At 42.5% G+C, this 18,191-nt stretch overlaps 1 protein-coding gene across 6 annotated transcripts in view; it reads left to right on the top strand.

Moving 5' to 3' along the window:
• Nucleotides 1-18,191, top strand: part of NOS1AP (nitric oxide synthase 1 adaptor protein) — a 206,753-nt gene that overhangs the window by 12,417 nt on the left and 176,145 nt on the right. For all 6 annotated transcript variants that reach the window (XM_060690208.2, XM_060690207.2, XM_034409934.3 and 3 more), the window contains exon 2: nt 15,878-15,949. In XM_060690208.2, coding sequence (XP_060546191.1) covers nt 15,878-15,949 — 72 coding nt within the window. The remainder of the gene's footprint in view (nt 1-15,877; nt 15,950-18,191) is intronic.

Raw genomic sequence — 18,191 nt, 5'->3', positions numbered from 1 at the left:
GGCACCCCACATACAAGGGGCCTCGGGGTCGACCTCTGCCCCCCTGCCAACACAGACTGCAACCAGTCAGAGAGAAAGGAGGAGAACCACTGCAACATGGTGCCCCCCACCCCTAACTCCTCCTACCAGTGCAGCATGATACCATGGTCATGGTATCAAAAGCCACTGAGAGGTCTAATAAGACCAGGACAGAGGAACAACCCCTGTCCCGAGCCCTCCAGAGATCATCAACCAACTCGACCAATGCAGTTTCCATGCTGTACCCAGGCCTGAAGCCCGACTGGAATGGATCTAGATAAACCGTTTCATCCAGGTACTGGGGAAGCTGTCGTGCCCACACTCTCAACAACCTTTGCCACAAAGTGAAGCTTGGAGACTGGACGATAATAGCGAATTATCATCCAGTCTGCCGGGTCCAGGGAAGGCTTCTTGAGGAGAGGCCTCACCACCGCCTCTTTCAAGGCAGCGGGAAAGACACCCTCACTCAAGGAAGCATTAATAATCCCCTGGAGCCAGCCTCGTGTAACCTCCCGAGAAGCCAGCACCAACCAGGAGGAACACGGATCCAATAAACATGTGGCCCCGCTCAGTCTACCCAGTATCCTGTCCACGTCTTTGGGAGTCACAGGATCAAACTCTTCCCAGATAATATTCTCAAGACCTGCCTCCATCATCCCTTCTGAATCTACCCAGTCAGAGTCCAAGTCTTCCCGAATCTGAACGATTTTGTCATACAGATACTGCACAAAGTCCTCGGCCCTGCCCTCCAAGGGGTCCTCCTGCGCTCCCTGGTGGAGCAGGGAGCAGGTCACCCTAAACAGGGCGGCTGGGCGATTATCTGATGACGCAATAAGAACGGAAAAATAACTACATTTTGCCACTTTTATCGCCACTAGGTAGGTCTTAATATGAGATCTTACCAGTGTTCAGTCGGATTCAGAAAGGCTGGCCCTCCAATAGCTCTCTAGGTGTCTTTTCCAGCGCTTCATCTCCCTCAGCTCCTTGGTAAACCAAGGAGCCAGGTGAGACCGGCACTGGGTTAGAGGCCACAAAGGCACGACCCGGTCCAAAGCTTCAGCGGCCGCCCTATCCCAGACGGCCACTAAGTCTTCAGTCGAGTCGTGACCCAGAGCCTCAGGGAATGGCCGAAGCTCAGTCTGGAACCTATCCAGATCCATCAGGCGCCTGGGGTGGAACCACCTCATCAGTTCTGCCTCCCTGCGGCGGGGTGTGGCAGTTCTAAGGTCAAAGCAAAGGAGGGAGTGATCCGACCATGACAAGGGCTCAATAGCTATGTCCCCTATCTCAAGATCACTCAGCCACTGACCTGAAACAAAAACCAAGTCCAGCGTGTTTCCCCCCGTGTGAGTAGGGCCATGAACTAACTGGGTCAGGTCCATGGCCGTCATGGAAGCCATGAACTCCCGGGTCACCTCAGACACCTCACCGACTGATGGCAGGTTAAAATCCCCCATGACCATAAGCCTGGGGGTATCAACCGCCACCGCGGCTATAATGTTGAGTAGCTCAGGCAGGGCCTCCGCCACGTGGCAGGGAGCCAGGTATATAATCAGCAAGCCCATCTAAACCCCATGATCCCATTTCACAAGGAGGGACTCACATCCGGCAGTCTGAGGAACAGTGGCCTCCCTCGGACCAAGACCTTCTTTAATGACAACCACCGCCACCCCGCCCCTCCCCTGTGACCTCGGCTGATGAAATGTGCAAAAACCGGGTGAACACATTTCAATGAGGGGGACCCCCCCCCCTCCTGGCCCAACCAGGTCTCCGTGATACCTACCAGGTCCACTCCCCCCTCCTGAACAAGATCGCAAATGAGGGAGGCTTTATTTATCACGGACCTGGCGTTGCATAACATCAGCCGAAGGCCCAGGGCCTGAGGGTCTGTGCAACCCGGGGAACGAGAGGAGCACTGGGGGCCGGAGCGCGCCACCACTCGAAAACAGCGAGCGCACACTCCCACAACATGATATGGCCCCCTGCTCCCGCCATATCTGCCCCTTCCACCTACAGTACTGATGTAATGCCCATTATCGGCACAATGTCTAACCCCTTCCTTGACCCCGAATCCTGCACCTCCCTTGCCGCGCTCCACAGCCGGACCAGGCCCCCTCCTCAGTGGGTCGTCCCCCACACCCACAACCCTAGATCTAATCCAACCCTCCCCCCGCGGGTAATCCCCCGAATCCACACAACCCACCCCCCTCCCAGAACACTTTAAAATCTTGTCTAAAAACTTCCCCAAAAAACCCCACAGCCCCCTCCTCGCAACATGCCACCTCTCGGGATTCCAAAATCCGTCATCAAGATAGGCCCTCAATAGAGTGGAGGGCCAAACCTGCAAGAGGAGGGAGTCTCGCAGGACAAGGAGCTCAGACACTGAGTACATCCAATCATTAGGGGTGAGAAATAGTCTGTGGTCAGGGGGACCACCATGGTGTTGTAAGTCCACAGGGGAAAGTTCCAATCTGCAGCACAAGCAACCGGACTCCATTGTCCTCTCACAACAGTGGAGGGGAGATACATGCCATTCGACTCCCGGAAATTCATTGGTCCAACCGTCCTCTCACGTAGGCCGACCAGTTGAGATAATCCTAAGGATTGATGGAAACCGGTAGTGAAGGGCAGCCATACACCGACTCCCTCCGGACTTGTGTCTCCAGATCCAGTTCCCTATATGGGTTAAGGAGAAGTCAAAAAGCCAATCGTCCGGCTCATGAGCAGGATTCAGTTCAGGGAGAATCTTGCAGCGGCGGAATTAGGAGAGGGCATGATGGAAATGATTGAAATATCCCGGACATCCTCAACTTTCTCCAGGCTGGTTTGAACAGAGGTTTGGCTCCTTCGACTCTACGGAGACAGACTGCTGCCTTGTCAACCGTGCTCATGTGCCCGCCTTACCAATCCTTGTCGCACCATCCTCGGATTCGGGGTTTCCTCCATGGCGCCACGAATCTATGGCCGCCTACGGTCCATCGATATCCATCCTGGGACCTTCCACTAGTCCTGCAAGCTCTTAAATCGCCCCCGTTCGAACCTTTGGGTTCCATAGCTCTCAAGTTCCTCTCATTCAAGGTGGTTTTCCTCCTGGCAATTACATCGGCCAGAAGGGTTTCAGAGCTCACCGCCTTATCGATTAGGAAGGATCTCTGCATATTTCAGGCTAATACTGTGGTTCTCAGCCTGGACCCTACGTTTACGCCCAAGGTGAACTCCTGGTTTCACCGGGCCCAGGAGCTCATCTTACCAGACTTTTGCCCATCTCCTCGGCACCACCGTGAGGAGCGCTAGCACACGCTGGACGTGCGGCGGGCCCTTCACCGTTACATTCGCTGTACAACTTCCTTCCAACGGACGTTGTCTTACCTGAACGTCCCTTTTCTGGGCGCTGCGACCACAATTCATTCCCTTCCCCTTCAGGCTTCTGCTCCGGGCCTGAGGAGTCTGGGGTGTCAGTGTGTGCTGTTCTGACTGTGAAGTGTCTCGTATTTAGGCTGTCCGCACCTTCGAGACAAAGACTGGAGTGCAAGGAGACAAGGGGGCGTGGTTATAGCACGAAGGAAGAAAGTTTTTCTCTCAGTTGCTGTCAAAACATGGAGAATAAACCCAGCCATGGATTGTGTTCGCAGCGCCCAGAAAAGGGACGTTCAGGTAAGACAACGTCCGTTCTATTAGTTTTATTCATATCAAGCCTTCCTTTCTGTGCTGTGAGCAGGACAGAGACAGTGTTAGAAAAAAAGAGAAGGAAAAAATTTTCAGCTTGTCCCTTGCTGTTTTGTCCACATTCCTGTTTTCTGTCATCTTCTTATTTGGAATCCCCTGTTGAATTTATCCAAACACCCACTTCACTGTACCAAGTGCCCCCCAGACAGTCTGCTTAGCCTACACTGTTAAGAAATCGTGTATTTTTTTAAAAAATGTTTCCCTGTAGGTAGAATTATGCTTATCGAGAAGAAATACCAATTTTAATCAATCAAACCTCTTGCATGAGAGGTGAAACATCTTCCTCAGGGAAAAAAAATGCCCAGTTGCCTTTTGAAAAAGCACCTTTGAGCCAGGAAAAGTAGGAAATTTGTTGGTGTTTAAATTGAAGATTAGGCCATTGGACTTAGGAAGTTTTGCCAGTGCAGTGGCAGACAAAGCTAAAATTGAGAAGAAGAATATATAATTGTTTTCTTACCATTTTACTGATTTTGCAGATTTAATATGGACGTACTTACCTATCACATTACTCCCCTTCAGGGCAATCCATGTAGAGGAAAAAAAATAAAGAATAGCTATACACAATTAAAGGCATGAGACTGGAAAAAAAGAAAGTTAAAATTAGCTTACCCAATACTATTCATTATATATCTCCAAATATCTCCATCCTTGTAAACCATTCTCCCTTCTATATATCATGCAGATTTATGCACTGCCTTTTGTTTTTTAATCTTTCTTTTTCTTTTTTTAGAATCTCTATTCAGCATGACTTTTTAGTTTTCTCTTTTCTCCTGGTTGATATATTCTTCCTTCATATATTTGAGTCTAAGTCTTTCTCTTTACATGACCAAACTATTCCAACATCCTTTTGCAGTTGTATATTCAGCATATTATTTATTCTCTCTTTCATCATCACACACGTCTTAAGAATTTCATTCCTGTTGCATAGAACTTACTTTCATGTTTCTTCTGAGAAATCCAACTCACAGTTCCATAGCAAAGAGCAGAAGCAAGCTCTTATACACTACAGTTATTTTCACTTATTTCGACAAACATTTGTTCTTCACAGTAGACTGTATGTTTACTAGCATTTCTGCTATTTAAAATATTTTGATACGTTTCCCCATGTTTATCTATTTGCTTTACTATTTTACATTCTTTACCAAACTTTCAATTGTTCATTTTCCTTATCCAAAATGGTCTTCGAGTCATTTATTTTCAGATTCATGCTTCAGATTGAGTCATACAGCCTGCTGACGTTACAATATAAATGCTGTAAAATAAGAGTTTTATGAAATATTAAACATAATATCATAAATTTATAGCATAAATTTCCACATGTTGCAGCATATTTAAATATTTAAAAAGCCAGGTGGAATTCCTAACATTTCAGAAGATAGACTCAAGATTCAGAAGGATCTTGACCGACTTGACCAATGAGCCCAATCCAAGAAGATGCAGTTCAGTGGCGAGAAAAATAAGGTCTGCATTTAGACAGGAAAACCAAATGTCAAGTGTGAACTGCTTCTGAACGATTTGAAAATTTATCGCTATTCAACTTGCTAACGAACTGGGGGGAGGGAAGGGTGAGAAAGAATGCAGATGATCCAAGAATATGCTTCTGCCTGATCAATTTCCATCCAATTAACGAATTCCCTAACATTATCGCAATACCTGATGTAGATTTTCTTGTAGATAAATCAGTAGCGAAACTAGCATCAGCATATGCAGTCAGTATCAGATCACAGTTAGGTTCTAAATATAACGCGTAATGCATTGTTAGTTTTAAGTATCTTAATATTCGCTTTGCAGCTTGCCAATGCCTCTCTATTGGTACTGTGTTATATCTTGCTAATTGATAAACACAATAGGAAATATCTGGCCTCGACCAATTACTGATATACGATAGACTTCCTATTAAAGATTGACAAATCTCTTTGCTAAATACAGGACTTTGTATATCTCCATGTTTGAAATCCTGACTCATAGGTGTTTTTGCTGCCTCATATAACTCCACATTATAGTGCTTTAACACTTGGCTAACAGTTTGAGACAGTTTATACCCTCTAGCTGTTCTTATAATATCAAGACCTAAATAATGTCTAATATTACCTAGATTTCTTATCCTAAACTTATCCTGTAACAAATTAATAATTCCTATTGCTTCCTGTTCAGTCTTCGTTACGATAGCAATGTCGTCTGTAAACAAGAGCAAAAATGAAATCAAACCATTTTTTCCCGTTTAAAGAGACATTTGTCTGCTACACCTTCCTTTAACCCCATAGCATTCAGTTCTTTCACTATACACTTATTCCATTCAAACCCTGATTGCTTCAAACCATAAAGGCTCTTTTTTAATTTCCAGCAATCAGTTTGCTCATTCGTTCTTACACCTAACAGCTTCTTCATATAAATGTTGTGACGTAAAGGTGCATGTAAATATGCTGTCTCAACATCTATATGAGTAATCTGATGGTTATTCTTTGCTGCCCACACTAGCATTGTTCTCAATGTGGTAGCTCTTAAACTAGGAGCAAAAACTTCATTGTAGTCTCTTTCAGACTGTGCAAAACCTTGAGCAACTAAACGTGCTTTATGGGTTACATTTCCATCAACACCTGTCTTTAGATTATAAACCCATTTACAACCTGATAACTTTTCTCCTGGTGGTAACTGAACATTGTCATAAACATCTAACTCCGTTAAAGATTTGAGTTCTCTATTCATAGCCTCCTTCCATGCCATGCGATCCTTTTCAGGATACATTTTGATATCATAATTGGAAGGTTCTACATTTACTTGACAAACCACACTTGCTTTGATACCTGTCGGGCGGATTTCTTACCCGAGTAGATCTTCTAGGCAATACAGGACTCATAATTGATATTTCATCTGACTCCTCCCCTAAACTTTCTTCTTCTTTTACAGTAGATTATACATTATCTATATCATCTTCATCAGGGGTATTGTTAAATATTTGATTATCAATAATAACATTAACATCATTTCTGTAATCAGCTTGCTCAACCTACATGCTCCAGGAATTTTGCACTAGTGCTACAATAGATACTAGTGGTTCCTGGCACCCAGAATCTAAATGATCTGTGGTTCGATTCATATCCTACAAAAAACATTTTTCTAGCTCTCTGTTGTCATTTTCGTCTTAATGGAGAGGGAATATGAATCCAAGCAGGAGCACCAAATGTATGCAAATAACTAAGATTAGGTTTTCTACCACGCCATAGTTTAAATGGTAATTCACCAGTAGATGAATTAACAGCGTTATTTAAAACATGGTTGGCACACATTATGGCTTCACCCCATAGAGTTTCTGGCAAACTAGAATCTGCTAACATAGGTCTAGCCATAGCTTGCAGTGTTTGACCTCTGCGTTCTACATAAGCGTTGTGCTGTGGTCAATACGGGGCAGAACGTTTATGCTCAATACCTGCCTCCTGCAACATATTCTCTAACCTTAGATTAGTAAACTCGGTACCATTGTCTGTTACCAAGCACACTACTTTCTGTTTTCTTTCTACAAATCTTAGCCAGTTGTTAATATGCTGAAATGTTTCAGATTTTGTTTTCATCAAGTAAACAGAAACTATATCTAGAGAAATTATCAACAATGCTTAGTATATAGCAGGCTCCCCCTAAACTGGGTTGTTTAGGTCCAATTAGATTAGCAAACACCACCTCTAATGGTCTTTTGGTTTTGAATCCATTAACTCGGTTTGCTGGGGTTACTTTGCTTTTCTCCTGATTACAGGTATTACAGTTCAGATATTTGGTACATGGTTTTAGCTTTATCCCTTCAGATAATTCTACTATCTTTTTCAATACCGTATTTTCCGGTGTATAAGACGACTGGGCATATAAGACGATCCCCTACTTTTCCTGTTAAAATATAGGGTTTGGGCTATACTCACCGTATAAGACTACCCCTCTTCCAACGCACACCAAATAAAAATTAAAAAACATCAGATTTGATTTCAATATGGTAATTTTAATTCAAATGCTTATGACATGCAGGTACTTAGCAGGAAAACTGTCACTTATAAACATAAGGCTGTTTGTCATCAAACATGTAAACATAAAACAGTGCAATTGGATTAAACTTTTCCTAATTCACTCTAAAGCTGAAAGGAAGGATAAGACAATAAATCCATAGGAGCTGCCATGCTGTTTGTTTTCTACGCTGTCAATCAAACTGGAACTGATGATGATAGGAGGAAGATAACAAACAATAGAGAGCCAGTGCCGGGCAAGTTCCTGGTGAGTCAGCAATGCCCATCATAACTGCAAGCTATTTTTACAGGTTTTGCTGACATGACAGTTTCCCTTTAAAAGCCTTCAAAATCCTCCTGTTCGTCATCTGATATCATAAGTACATCAATGACATCTTGTGATACATTTGTAAGGCAGACATCATATGGATCTAATTCCGTATCAGATGGTGTGGTCTCAGCTTCGGCTTCCTCTTCATCTTGCCACAAGTAGTTGTCCTCCATACCATCTAATGAATTTGATACGCCACACTTCTTGAAAGACTTGATTACTGTTTCTGCATCAATATCATTCCAGGCTTTTATGACAAACTTGCACAAAACATCCAACTGTGGAGCACGCATGTTTCCTCCTTTTGTGAATGACTTTTCACTGCTAACCATCCACTCATTCCACTGTTCTCGAATGCGATCTTTAAATGGCTTGTTTAGGCACACATCCAGTGCCTGTACCAACGATGTCAATCCTGCAGGAATAACTGCCGCATCTGTGTTTATTCTTGCAAGCCTTTGCTTGGTGCTGGGAGTTAAATGAGCCCTGAACATATCCTACACCAGTAGACTACCTTTTTGAATAAGTCCACCTGGTCGCCTGCTCCATACATTATCAAGTCATAGCTTCATCCATCCAACCTTTTTCATTCACATGTACAAAACAACCAACAGGGAACTTGAGTTTCGGCATTGTTTTTCTTTTAAAAATAATCATTGGTCTCAGTTTGGAGCCATCAGCTGTGCATGCTAGTACCACTGTAAAACTGGACTTCTCATGTCCTGTTGTTTTAATTAAAATTGTTTTTTCACCTTTTGGATGGATAGTTTTATTTCCAATCATATCAAAATTCATTGGAGTTTCATCCATATTTCCGATACTACTTAATGCATAGCCATGTTTATTGTGCTGTTGTATTACGTATCGATGGAAACTATTTACTTTGGCATCAAGATCTGCAGATAATTTTTGTGCAATTTTTGTCTTTTGCCTCAGTACCAAATTATGCCTGTCCAAGAATCTAGTACACCAGGATACAGTGGCCTTAAATCTGTTGCTGTGATCTGGGTTAGATTTGGCCCACTGAAGTGCAAACAAACGTATTTTATTTCGTGTCACTACATAACCGTTTTGGCGATGCTCATTCACCATGTCTGCTACATGTTTTTCGAATTCTGGCCAATGTGGGGTGTCTCTTCTTAATGCACACTTACCCCTTGGCATACTCTTTAATGCTTTTACATTTGCTTTCCAGTCCCAAACCATCTTTTCTGTTACTCCATATTGTCTTGCAGCAGCACAGTTATTATGTTCCATGGCAAAGTTTACAACTTTAAGTTTAAAACTGGCTTCATATTTCTTTCTTCTTGCTGGTGGAGCCATGATGGGGTCTTGACTGTTAGCTATTTGTATACTGTACCGTATGTACTGTTGCTGTACTGTATGTACTGTTTCTGTACTGTATGTACTATTGCTGTACTGTAGAGATACCTATGAGCCAGGCTGCACATCTGCCTGTCAAGGTAATGGGCTACGCTACGTGTAGTGGCAAGAGGGCTATTTTGTACCAGATTTTTTTCCTGTCACCCATGCAGCCTTGACGAGATCGGCACAGCTTCATGAATCTGAGTTGCTGGCGCCGACTGATGATGCTACGGGAGCGCCGACAACATTGACAGGAAGCGGTGCCTATCTCGTCAAGGCTGCATGCCGCTCAATGCTGGACCCAGCTGGTTGCTGCGTGGAGCTTCCCCCACCGTCCCAGGCATCCAGGTGGGTATTACCCACGCTCCGGCTTCCCCAGACCCCCAGTGATGGCGAGCCCCAGCTGGGACTGGGGGAAGCTCCGCGCAGCAACCAGCTGGGTCCAGCATTGAGCGGCATGCAGCCTTGACGAGATCTGGGTTGAATCTGAATCTTCCCGAATCTGAGTTGCGGGCACTGACTGATGACGCTACGGGAGTGCCGACAACATTGACGGACAGCTGTGCCAATCTAGTCAAGGCTGCATACTGCTGAATGCTGGACCCAGCTGGTTGCTGAGCGGAGCTTCACCCAGGCATCCAGGGGGATATTACCGACGCTCCGACTTCCCCAGACAGGTGGGGCTCGCCATCACTGGGGGTCAGCTGGGGAAGTCGGAGTGTCGGTAATATCCCCTGGATGCCTGGGTGAAGCTCCACGCAGCAACCAGCTGGGTCCAGCATTGAGCGGCATGCAGCCTTGACGAGATCGGCACAGCTTCCTGTCAATGTTGTCGGTGCTCCCGTAGTGTCATCAGTCAGCGCCAGCAACTCAGATTCGGGAAGCTGTGCCGATCTCGTCAAGGCTGCATGCCGCTCAATGCTGGACCCAGATGGTTGCTGCGCGGAGCTTCCCCCACCGTCCCAGGCATCCAGGTGGGTATTACCCACGCTCCGACTTCCCCAGACCCCCAGTGATGGCAAGCCCCAGCTGGGGCTGGGTGAAGCTCCGTGTAGCAACCAGCTGGGTCCAGCATTGAGCGGCATGCAGCCTTGACAAGATTGGCACAGCTTCCCCTCAATGTCGGCGCTCCCGTAGCGTCATCGGTCAGCGCCAGCAACTCAGATTTGGGTACCCGGCGTATAAGATGACCCCCGACTTTTGAGATGATTTTCCTGTGTTAAAAAGTCGTCTTATACGCCGGAAAATACGGTACCTTAAAATTCATATGTCCTAATCGTTGATGAAGTAAATTAATACATTCATCGTGTGGCTTCTTATTATCATAAACAGAGTTAGTATTAGCCACTGTTGCTGGGTTATCTCTTAATACAAATAAATCATTTTCTAACATTGCAGTAACACATTTTCCATCTTTTTCGATTAAACATTCATCTTCTCTAAATGTTACTACAAATCCAACCTGTACTAATGATTTAACAGATAACAAGTTGAATTTCAGTCTAGGTATATACAACATTGGTAATTGTTCAGTAATAAATGAACAATGTGCAATACCTTCCCCAGCTACTTTCATTCTCCAACCATTGGCTAACGTAACATGTTGTTTGCTATCATTCAGTTTAACAAACCTTTCTCTATTTCTAGTGATGGATTGTGATGCACCACTATCAACTACCCATAAATCTTTGTTAACATTTGTAGAACTAGATATAGCTAAATTAGCATTCTTTTTGGTTCTCTTTTGATCACCAACAGTCATTTTCTTTCCCTTAGTACAGTATTTAGCTATATGCCCCTTAGCCCCACAAGAAAAACATCTTTTTACAATATAAGCAGTTGAATACAGTTTTTCTTCCTGTGGTTGTCTCTCTCTTAATTGTTCTCTGTCTTTCCTTCTTCTGGAGTCTTCCAACAATCTTCTGGTTATGCCAGTCAATGTTAGTTCGTCTCTGATCAAAACCTCCAATGAAGAAACATAATCATCGTAACTTTCATCCAACGAAGAAAGGATAATGTAAACCTGCTGCAATTCTGAAAAAATAAGTTCCTTCTCATGTAGCTCTTGAAAAATTCTTGTCATAAACTCCAAATGAGCTAACATATCTCCTCCTTTAAGAAGATGGGTTTTAAACAGTTTGCGTGTAAAATGTATATGAGCACCCACACTATCCCGAACATATATTCTCTTCAAATTGTTCCAACACCTAGCAGCAGAATCTTCACCACGAGTATGAACTAGCTGCTGGTCACTCAGTGTCAGTCCAATTATGCAAAGAGCTCATTCGTTATCCTGAGTAAACTTGGCTAATTTCTTATCATCTTCATCATTATCTGGATTCCATGCAGTTACATCCGGTGGATTATTAACTATGTCCCATAGTCCTTCCCTACACAAAAGCAGGTTGCATTTCATGGACCAGGAAACATAGTTTGTTCCGTCCAACCGGGTTACCATGGATATACTGGATGACTGATCTTGTGCCATCTTCACTTGGATACTTAATAACAAACACAGCTGTCTGAATAAATTACTGTATCATTCACATCAACTCTCAGTGCTCTAGATGTTTCTGGGTAACTCTAGGCGGCTCTGGACCCATAACCAATGTTAAGGATATTGTTGAGTTGCACCAGAAGTTGTGGCTTATAAAGCAGAGTACCGTTAGAGTTTTATGCACGGAAACGGTTTTGAGAGTAATTGTGAATAACATACAGACAAACTGGGTTTTATAGTATTTTACTTTTAAGGAAAAGCAAAATCATAGTCCTTTAACAATCCAAGTCTTGGCCATATAAAGTGCAATATAAGATCAATCCAGGGATATAAAATCTTCTTACCAGTTTGTAGAAAAATACACGGAACAATCAGGAACAATATAAAAACAGTTCAATAAATATCAGAAAGCAGTAATCATGATCAAACAGTTGACCATAGAGATCAAAAAGTGTTACAGCATAGCAGCAGATAAAAATGATGTAGTGTTCCCATCTAACCATACTTTAGCTCTCCTTAAATACATTGGCTACAGAGCCCATCCAATCAGGATGCACAATGACTCAGCACAGTTCTTAAAGCTACATAATACATTCACATAATACAAACATACAATGTTGGCTTATATATTTCCAATTAGGCAATACCCATTTCCTAACAGGTGGGAAGAAGGGAAACCAATGTTTAACTATGTAGCATTGCATGGAAAAACCTCAGAGTTGGTTTTAATTCTTCAGTGCCGAAATGGTATATCCAATAAAGTTTTAATTTTGGTATTTTAAAATGCCTGAAAGTGCCTACTTTTCCTGGGTTCGCTAGTCGGACAGTTGAGACCAAATGCACAGGTTTAGAATAGGTAGTACCTGACTCAACAGTAGTGCCTATGACAAGGATCTAGGTGTTCTAGTATACCATCACCTAAGTATATGAGTCAGTAATATGCTGAACTGCCCCCCAAAAAAGTCAATCCAATTTGAGGCTGAATCAATTTGAGGAATTGTATCAAGATTAAAGAAGTGATAGCACTGCTCCATACTGCACTAGTGAGTCCATATTTGGAATACTACCTCCAGTTTTGGATATCACAAAATAAAAAAATATGCTGAGAACCTAGAGAATGCAGAGAAGAGCAACAAAAAATGATAAGGGCTCTGGAGACGAAATTGTATGAAGAACAGCTAAAGGAACTAGATATGTTTAGCTTAATGAAGGGGATACATGATAGCAGTCTTCCTTTTTTTTAAAAAAAAAGTTTTTTTTATTTTTTACACAAACACACATACAAACATACAATGTATTTTTTCTGAACAGAATATTTGGCTGATTCACAAATTTAAAGAGTTTTTAGTCATTTCAACTAAAATAACAATTTCTATACTTCCTTTTTGCCATAATATTTATTCTCTTCTATTTTTTTAAAACCAGTATTACCTTCATTCTCACCTCTAATCTTAATCAAATTTCATTTTTTCTCTTCTATACTATATTGTACCCCTCAAATTTAAAATCTCACCTAATATAATTCCTAGTATTCATTATTATGATTATTAATATTTCCCATTGTCATCTATTTTTATATCCATCATCAAATTAATTATGTGGTGTTACAATCATTCATTTCTTATAGGAATAATAAACCCAATTATTTTATAACATACATTTCCTTAAGTAATACAATCCAACATTTTGGTGTAAATCAGTTATATGACTATTTTTTTTCTTTGGATATTAATCATAAACCAAATATCTTTCCCCATATATTTCTTTATATAAATTCCAAAAATATGAACATGAATATTCCAATTATTTCCATTTTCATGCAATCCAACTTCTTAAAAAATCAATTAGTTATGTAACCGTCTTTTCTCTTTACATGATCATAAACCAAATAGTTTCTCCCATATATTCCTTCAAACCACAACTTACTCATTTCTGCTTTCACCACAATATACAATTAAAAATATTTCAATTATTACAATTTCCCTAATTAAATTTAAAAATGTTCTGTTATCCTCTAATCATATAGTTTTCCCCATATATTTCTCCAAACCACAACTTAGTCATTTCTACTTTCCCCACCATATACCGTTAAAAGTATTTCAATTGTTACAATTTAAACTTATTCATATTTCTAAAAATTTATCATTACCTAAGTTTCAAAAGTACAAATAAAAATATTCCAATTATTATTCAATTCATTTTTACAGTCATATGATTTTCCATTGTTTCTTGCTACAATTCATATTTCAATCCTAAGTATATATAGCATATTCCTCTTTCATTTCTTTCTTCTTTTCTCCCTTTTTATTTTTATTCTGGCCTTTTTCTTTTCCCTTTTTTTCTTTTGAGCTTTAAAATCTTGAACTCTCCTGTTTTGCCCTATATTTCCCATTGTTTCCCATCTCTTTTCTCTTTTTCTTATTTCCCCACTGTTTATCCCAGTGTAATCATTCTGTATTTCAAAGTCCTGGACTCTTCTATTTTGCCTCGTTTTTCCTGTTGTTTTCACGCTTTTCCACTCTTTTTTATCTTTTCACTGTTAATCCCAATGTAATCGTTTAAATTTTTTGTATTCTTTCTATTCCACCTTTTTTTCCTTCTTTGTCTCTTTCCACCCTGTTTTTCCATTGTTAACCCCAATGTAATCTCTAAAAGCTTCCTTTTTATTGTTACTATCCACATATTCAATTAATTTTCCATAGTTAGTCTCATTGTCTTTATCTTCTTTATTTTCAATCTCTGTGTCTTGCTTCTCCCGTCTTTATTTCCTTGTCAGCTTGAGCATGCTGTATCTCAATTTTTGGGTCCTCAGGTTTCAATTCTCCATGTAGCATTGTGATTATTTCCCTTATTTCCGTTTTCCATGACGAGTACATCATTTTCATCATTTCTCTAATTTCCTGTGCCATTTTATTCTTTCTGGGTTAGTCTTATTCCAATTTTAAAAGTCTCATTGTGTTCCTTTTTCCTCCCCAAAGTCAAGCTGCTTGCAGGCAAAGAAATCCTCCCCAAAAGTTCTCACAACTGTTATCTCTAATAAAGTTCAGAATTTTCCAAAACAAAAGTTCCAAATTGCAATGTTCTTTTTCTCCTGAAGATGTCTCTCTACAATCCACAATTTCTATCAGTAATCTGACAAAGTATCCATTTTGTTTCAATCCACGTTAACAGTCTTTACTAACTTTTCTTTTCTTCTTTTTAACTTTGAAAATGCCAAATCAGTCCAGTCCAGTCCAAATTAAACAATACTTTTCCCCTCTTTTTTTTCTTTTGTTTGTACAGCACTTCTATTACAGGGCTTGTTTCAATTTCTCTTTTGTTTTTCTTAGCATTCAAAAAAACGGATCTACTTATTTTCTTTCCAATCCTTTTGCCAATTTTGGGGTTATTTCTTCTAGTTTTTAAAGATCTCCAAATAATTTTATTCAAAAGTCAATTTCCTTTTGTGTGTTTATCCCTTTAAATTCCACTTCAGACCTCCTCTTTTCTTGCCCCCATGCCCGTTAGCCACTGTTTTTACGCTGGGTTTTTTTTTCAGAGTTAAAAGTCTTTTTATTGTTATTTTGCCTATGGATTGGCTGTCACTCACCTGGCTTCAAAACTCCATTCCAGTCACCGCTCCTGCTCAATACTCAATACAGAAGCAAGCCACCTGTGCATAGTTGTATCACTGTACAAACCCTATCCTTACATACTTGTATCCAGATTTCAGGTACAATTATACAACTTTGAAGGTTTGCAGTATGCATCCTCTTGTCCCCACCTTCATTCTACAAATGCATATGTCTGGAGGATACTAGGTTAGAGAAAACTGGTTTATGTATTTCCTGGGTACAAAGAGGAGTAGCAATAAATATTTTCTTGCCAAACAAATTTTAGCCATCCAGACCTGTTTAGAATACTTTGGTAATCTGATATTCTGCTCTAACCCTTCTATTCTTTCTCCTCCTCCAGTATATTGGCAGCTTAGATGTACCTCGGCCAAACAGCAGGGTAGAGATTGTGACTGCTATGAGACGCATCCGGGTAAGTGATGGCAATACTATTCCATCTTGTTTATAGATCTTTGAAACATCTCAAAGAGAGATTGGGTTACCCTATTCCCGTGATGGCGAACCTATGGCACGCGTGCCAGCCCAGGTCCACCGCACATGCGCGCACCTCCAATCGGCCAGCTGGTCTTCTGGTCTCTGCCGTGCATGAACGGAGGCAGGCCCTTCCCCGATCTCTGCAGGTTCTACCCTCTGCAGATGCCTCTCCGTGGCAGGAAACCAGGAGAAAGCTAGCATGTGATGGGAGAAACTGCAAAGATCTGAGGAGGCACGGAAGGCAGGAGGAACTCAATTGGGGGAGGAACTTTGGAGATCGTGGAAGGTAGGAAAAAGCTAGGATTCGGTGGGGGAGGAACTTTGGAGATCAGGGAAGGCAGGAGAAAGCTAGGATTCCATGGGGGAGGAACTTTGAAGATTGTGGAAGGCATGAAAAAGCTAGAATTCCATGGGGGAGGAACTTTGGAGATCGTGGAAGGCAGGAAAAAGCTAGGATTTGATTGGGGAGGAACTTTGGAGATCGTGGAAGGCAAGAGAAAGCTAGGATTCCATGGGGGAGGAACTTTGGAGATCGTGGAGGGCAGGAAAAAGCTAGGATTCCATGGGGGAGGAACTTTGGAGATCGTGGAAGGCAAGAGAAAGCTAGAATTCCATGGGGGAGGAACTTTGGAGATCGTGGAAGGCAAGAGAAAGCTAGGATTTGATTGGGGAGGAACTTTGGAGATCGTGGAAGGCAAGAAAAAGCTAGGATTCCATGGGGGAGGAACTTTGGAGATCGTGGAAGGCAGGAAAAAGCTAGGATTCCATGGGGGAGGAACTTTGGAGATCGTGGAGGGCAGAAAAAAGCTAGGATTCCATGGGGGAGGAACTTTGGAGATTGTGGAAGGTAAGAGAAAGCTAGAATTCCATGGGGGAGGAACTTTGGAGATCGTGGAAGGCAGGAAAAAGCTAGGATTTGATTGGGGAGGAACTTTGGAGATCGTGGAAGGCAAGAAAAAGCTAGGATTCCATGGGGGAGGAACTTTGGAGATCGTGGAAGGCAGGAAAAAGCTAGGATTCCATGGGGGAGGAACTTTGGAGATCGTGGAAGGCAGGAAAAAGCTAGGATTCCATGGGGGAGGAACTTTGGAGATCGTGGAGGGCAGGAAAAAACTAGGATTCCATGGGAGAGGAACTTTAGAGATCGTGGAAGGCAGGAAAAAGCTAGGATTCCATGGGGGAGGAACTTTGGAGATCGTGGAAGGCAGGAAAAAGCTAGGATTCCATGGGGGAGGAATTTTGGAGATCGTGGAAGGCAGGAAAAAGCTAGGATTTGAGTGGGGAGGAACTTTGGAGATTGTGGAAGGCAGGAAAAAGCTAGGATTCCATGGTGGAGGAACTTTGGAGATTGTGGAAGGCAGGAAAAAGCTAGGATTCCATGGGGGAGGAACTTTGGAGATCGTGGAAGGGAGGAAAAAGCTAGGATTCCATGGGGGAGAAACTTTGGAGATCGTGGAAGGCAGGAAAAAGCTAGGATTCCATGGGGGAGGAACTTTGGAGATCGTGGAGGGCAGGAAAAAACTAGGATTCCATGGGAGAGGAACTTTGGAGATCGTGGAAGGCAGGAAAAAGCTAGGATTCCATGAGGGAGGAACTTTGGAGACCGTGGAAGGCAGGAGGCAGCTCTTTAGCACAGCTAAAGCACAGCTCTTTAGTCAGATCTCTCCCCCCTACAAGCACGGCTCTTTTAAACAGGGAAAGAAGACGGGCAAGAGAACTAAAGTTTAGCAGGAAACTTTGGAGTTGCCTGATCATCAGCCAAGCCATCTTGGCAGTGCCATGCGCCGGGCGGGGAACAGCTGTCTCACCAGGGAACGGGCCGATACCTAGTTGTCCTCTGGTAAGAGGTATGCCGGCCCACTTAGAAAAAGTGGGGGAGGCGCATTGGGGGGGCATGCATGCACAGTGCGGGCGCATGTGCAGAGGGAGCGTGGGGGTTGTCGTGCACAGGTGTAAATGGGGGCGCGCATTGCAATATGGGTTCCGGCACGCAGGAGCGCGACACCACACATGTGCTTAGACTTTTGGCACGCAATGCCAAAAAGGTTCGCCATCACTGCCCTATTCACTATCTCTGTCATTCAAATGTGTGCACTTTTCAATTAAATACTGGCTATTTGCATTATTACCATTGCATTCTGAATATTCTTTATCCTGTAAATTCTTCCAAATCTGGCTGT

This window comes from Pantherophis guttatus, chromosome 3, assembly GCF_059756535.1.
Source record: "Pantherophis guttatus breed Tessera chromosome 3, ASM5975653v1, whole genome shotgun sequence".
Classification (NCBI taxonomy): domain Eukaryota; kingdom Metazoa; phylum Chordata; class Lepidosauria; order Squamata; family Colubridae; genus Pantherophis; species Pantherophis guttatus.
The sequence above is the reverse complement of the archived record's forward strand: the minus strand, read 5'-3'. Positions and strand labels throughout refer to the sequence as shown.